The sequence below is a fragment of the Ceratosolen solmsi genome, unplaced genomic scaffold, assembly GCF_000503995.2.
Source record: "Ceratosolen solmsi marchali unplaced genomic scaffold, CerSol_1.0 scaffold10, whole genome shotgun sequence".
NCBI classification, from domain to species: Eukaryota; Metazoa; Arthropoda; class Insecta; order Hymenoptera; family Agaonidae; genus Ceratosolen; species Ceratosolen solmsi.
This window is the reverse complement of record NW_011948412.1, coordinates 16,994,309-17,000,014: the sequence shown is the minus strand read 5'-3', so window position 1 is coordinate 17,000,014 and position 5,706 is coordinate 16,994,309. Positions and strand designations below refer to the sequence as shown.

General features: G+C 23.5%; 1 protein-coding gene across 1 annotated transcript; it reads right to left on the bottom strand.

Annotated features, from left to right (window-relative positions):
* Positions 1-1,326: 1,326 nt before the first annotated feature.
* On the bottom strand, positions 1,327-4,325 carry LOC105360951 (methylthioribose-1-phosphate isomerase). The gene is made up of 6 exons (XM_011497995.1): positions 4,227-4,325; positions 3,918-4,136; positions 3,108-3,340; positions 2,716-2,921; positions 2,145-2,353; positions 1,327-1,631 (listed from the first exon to the last, which is right to left on the bottom strand). The coding sequence occupies exons 2-6, from the start codon at positions 4,047-4,049 to the stop codon at positions 1,362-1,364; spliced, it is 1,050 nt and encodes a 349-aa protein (XP_011496297.1). The 5' UTR covers positions 4,050-4,136; positions 4,227-4,325; the 3' UTR covers positions 1,327-1,361.
* Between the last annotated feature and the right edge of the window lie 1,381 nt (positions 4,326-5,706).

The following is a 5,706-nucleotide window of genomic DNA, read 5'->3' as shown; positions in this document are numbered from 1 at the left end:
TAATCTTCGTTGTTCATAAATTTATGTATTATAGAATTAATTACCTACGAAATAAATCGATATTATTAAGATGTATATAAAGATTTATTCAATAAAATTTTATTTTAATTAAACTTAATATTAAGCAATTAACATAAATTATGATTATTTTTGGCCTCAATTAAGGAAATTTCAATAATTAATTAATGTGCCAAACAACAGTGAGCGTAACTATGATATTAGAAACAGAAAATTTTTTTTTATATTGAGATTTTAATTTACGTTCATTACGCGCAATGAATTTCAAGCATGAATTTATATTACAAAATTTAAACCTAAAGATATAATTTATAGTAAAATATAAAGTAACAATATGTAGTAGAAAAGATATAACTCTCGATAATATCTCATAAAGATTTAATAGTTTCAATATCTTACGTTATACTCCGTCTTATTCATTATGTAATTTTCAATTTAAGAATGTCATTAAAATAAGTATTTATAAAAGCGATAGAATAAAAATTATGTTAATAAATGATTACTATGAAGTTACTGTATTTGTTAATGTAATATGATTATTATTAAAAAAATTTGTGATATTAGGTCATTTAATTTAATGCAAAAATCTTGTTAAATTCATTTTGTATACAATACCTAATGAAAATAAAAGAATTTCTAACAATATGTAAATATTGTTATTATATGCTTCCTAATAAATTATATTATTATATTATATATAAATTATATATTCCGAATAAATTATATGCTTCCTAATAAATTTTCCCAGTACATCAAAATCTAAAATATAATATTTTAAAATACATTTCCGACCTCAGAAACCTTCAGGAAAAATATACCAAAACCTGGTCATTGAATAAATGAATTAACAACAATTGATATACATAATAACGATATGTGCAATAAAAGACTAGAGAGAACAAAATTAAAACAATTTCAATATAGTAAATTTAAATTGACAATAATATGATAAAATATGACAAGCTTGAAATAAATTTTATTCGAGACAGTGGAAATACAATAAAATTGTAAATAAATGATATGGATGAAAATTCTGATTTAAATTGATTTTAATTGACAAATGTAAGCAATGCTACAATAAAATATCGATAAAATTAAAAAAAATTTTTAAATTTTGGTTTAATAAATTATAACATATATATTGCATTCTATATAATATCATTAAACAATTTGGAATATTTATAAAAATATTTGTAAAAATATTACAGAATTACTTATTAATAGAAAACAATTGATGATAAAATCATCAATTTTATATTAATGTAAATTGATAATACAATTCTTATTATTTAAGAAAAAATACAAATTATATTTAATAATTTTATATATTCTGTATAAATATATTATTTCTTCAAAGTAACGAGTTCGCTCGGTTTAAATACTCCTTTTTCTGTAATGATCCCTGAAATCAAATCAGCTGGTGTGACATCGAATGATGGGTTCCAACATTGTATGTTTTCAGCAGCAATTCTAACACCATTAATTTCCGTAAGCTCATTTTGAGGTCTTTCTTCTATTTTAATTTCATCACCATGACATAATGAAAAATCAATTGTAGTAAATGGAGCAGCAATATAAAATGGAACACTATGATATTTCGCCAAAATTGCAATCTGTAAATATGACCAAATTATGAATTAAATATAAATGTAATTATAGATTATAAATGAATTATTCTCAAACTAAAATGTTTTCTTTTATAATAAAAGAAGTCTTTTAAATAAATGATATTATATTAATGTTAAACAATGAAATTTTTCATTTAAATTTTTATAATTTCACTAACTTTTGAGTTAATTTGAAATCAGATAGTATAATAGCATTTATGGAACTTAATGGTAATCAATTAGAATAATAAAATTATTAATATAATGAAGTTTTTATTATATTTACACGTTTTTGTAAAATCTATCTACAGTTTTGAATAACTATTTGTAAAATAATACTAATAGAGGATTATATCGCAAATATAAATAATTTTCGATAGCAGAAACTTTTAATAAGTATTTTTAAATATTTTAGTATGATATATGAATTTAATTACAGAATTAGATTATATTACAAACTAATCAATGTATGGAAGATATTTAAAATTATTAAAATATATTATAAATACAAGTTTATACTTGATATGTTCCAATTTTATTAGCAGTATCTCCATTAGCAACTATTCTATCTGCTCCAATAACAACAGCTGATATGTTTTTAGTTTTCATAAGTGATCCAACCATATCATCACATATGAGGGTACTTGGAATTCTATCGTGTACCAACTCGTAGGCAGTTAACCTAGCTCCTTGGTTATATGGCCTTGTTTCTGTACAGTATACGTGTTCTGAAAATCAGATTAAAATTAATTCAATTTTGTATAAAATGACAAAGTAATTTGCAAACAAATCTGAAAACTATTGATTCTACATAATTTAATATAATAAAAGAAAAAACCAAACTTAATGTAATATTTAATATGCTATTTTGTCTCAACTATTTTATTGCTTTACAAAAGACAGAAATGGTTAAGATTTAAATGAAGTATTAGAAAAGTTTGTCAAAAACTGTTGCATTAGGATTATAGTGAAGTATGAAAATATCAATTAATTATAAATTAACATTAATTTGTCTAAGTAAATTTACCATTTGAACTTCTTTACATTATGCATAAATAATGTACATATTTTTATATGTATAAACATTTACCTAAGTTTCCATTGTTATAAAGAGAGCGAATAATTCCTAAAGCTGTACCATATCCAGCAGTAGCTAAGCTTCCAGTATTGCAGTGAGTGAGTATCGTAACAGATTTATTATTTTGATTTTTTATTATCTCTTTGGCACCATGTTCACCTATTGCTTTGTTATCTGCAATATCTTCTTTTAACATTGATGTTATTCTTGAAATAATTCTAAGATCAAGAGCATTATTATTGGATATTAAAAACTTTTCAAATTATGATAAAAGATATTGATTGCGCTTATAACAAAAATACATTTGATCTATTCTGAAAATATTTAAATAATTTAGGTCAAGTGATAAAATAATATTTTAAATTACATATATTTACATAATCAAGTTAAATAAAATGTTTTACTTTTCTTTAATAAGAGCGGGTGTAGCATTTTCGTTACTTAATGTCAGCATTAATTGTTTAAGTTCGTTTGCTGCAAGATTAATATTTACAGCTGTTGGTCTTGCAGAAACAAGATAATCCAATTTTTCTCCAATTTCTTGAATAAGAACTTCTTTCTTGTCGTATGATTTGGGGAAAATTTCAACAGCTAGGCTAAGACATCCGACAATTGCAATAGCTGGAGCACCTCGAACCTGATAATGATAAAATTCATTAATAAAATATCAAAATTTATTAGCACAACTTTTAAACCTTAGGTTAGTGTTTTGAAAATTGTATCTGAAAGTAGTTATATATTTCCAGTAAAATATTTCATGAACTATTAAAATAACTATATTGTTCTAAAGTTTTATGTAAAAATATTTAAATTCAAATTTTAAAGAACTTTGAAAATTATTGAATAATGTAGATCAAGTGGAAGTAAAATTAATTTATAATAAAAAATAACCTTATATTAAAATATTAAAATAATAATAATAGCCATAACATTAATAATATAAATGATATTACATTATTATTTATTAAATATTGTCATGGAATGTAGTATCACTTACATATTAATTAGATTATTAAATTAATAAAATGAATGTACTAATTGGTTTTGATTGCCAAACGAGAGAAAAAATTAAAACAATTGATGTAATTAGTTAAAATCTAAATCCAAAGCACAAAAACATCAAAATTATAGTTACACTATTTACTTTTATATTTATAATTTAAATAAAATTGTTATAAATTGCTAGCCGATTGGAAAAAAGTTCTGGGTAATACCTGCATTCTATGAATTGCAGTCCAACCATCTTTAACTCCTGTAATTTCAATGTATTTTGATTGAGCTGGCAACAAAAGCTGATCGAGTATTTCTAGTTTGCCATTTTCCCATTTTATAGATTGCAAAGTCATTTTCAATAAACAGAAAATTCAATTCCTTACTAGAATGACTGAAATGTATTAAATTGCACAGCTATCTTTCTTCTATAAGAGTTATCACTAAAAAAAATAAACACAAATCAACACAATTTATCTTATTTACATCACATATATATATATATATATATATATGCATATATGCATACGTACCTCGAATATATCAAATCGACTACACTTAAAGCCGGATGATAAATGAGTATCATGTATTAAGAAAGATAAATCTCTATTTCAAGTTCCAATGAGGAATTTTGCACGATGTTTGAATTTAACGTTGGCGAGAAGTACAGCAAACGCAAAGATTAAACAGTTTTGGAGAATCGTGAAGTGATTTGACGCCATCTTGCCATAAAATTTTCATTGACTTCGGCGGTATAATTGTTCGTGTGCTCAAATCTGAAAAATCAGGTTTGACGATATAAATAAATTCTTTTACAAACAAAATGGAATATGCCCACTGATTATTAAAAAAAAACTCGATACTGTAAGAACCATAATCCTTATAAAACTGTATACTTGATATTTTGATATTTCTGACGAAACAAAATATCGAATCGAAAAGACGAATCGCAACATTTTTTTTTAATTTAACGTTAAAATTTTGAAGTCTAGCATTTTAAAGATTTTAAAATTTTTTTGACATTTTAAACTTACTTGACATTTGCAAATATTAAAACATGCTATGTACAACTTGGGTTATTAAGTAAATGAGTTTTTTCATTAGCAGATTCTATCAATGTTCGTTTAATGTTTACATTAAAGAATTCTAAGTTTTGATTTTTTTTTTTTAAGTATAACTTACTCTGTAGCCTTGTTGCCTTCTCACTCTAATATCGATCATTATTTCTTCAGCCATTTTCACATCTCAAATTTTCCAGAATCGCTTTATGGTCGACCTCCATTATTTACTGCCGATCCGACTTTGATTTTGCTGTTAGATATTTAGATTGAGTTGACTTGCTGTTGTCGCAAAAGCCCCACGCATTTGAGCATATAATAATTAAAATTACGCAATCGGAGATGGATATTAGATTAATAATTACAAATATGAATATGTAGGATTATAAATTAATTGCAGTAAATATAAAATTATAACGAATAGACGTATAAACGAAAATTTATTCATAAAACATGCTTAAGGAAAAGTGATTGACATATTATCATGTACAGTTATTTCTAATGCAACAAAACTCAAACAAAATTTTGTTTGATATAAAAATCAAATAATTTGTTTTAATAATAATACATCGAATTTTCATTCATTTTTATGAATTTGTAAAAGTAAATACTTTATATGCGATATGTTAAATACGGTATTGATGTTAATCGATATATAATATAATCTCCATTTCCTATAATAATCTATTCGATTAAGCGATACAGAAGCGTTGAATATTCATAATGAAATTCTTGTACTCTTTACATTTGAACATTTCATTTCTTATTATTTCAAAATTTCATGCACTGATTAGTGTTAAAATATTTATGCGTGAATTGATGAGAAATGATGGGGACTTAATAAAGGTATTGATGAATCTTCATTACAGGCTTAAAATATTAATACGATTAATTAACAGATAGATTTTATTATTTAATTTTATAATTTACTGTAATATACTAGCATATTTTATAA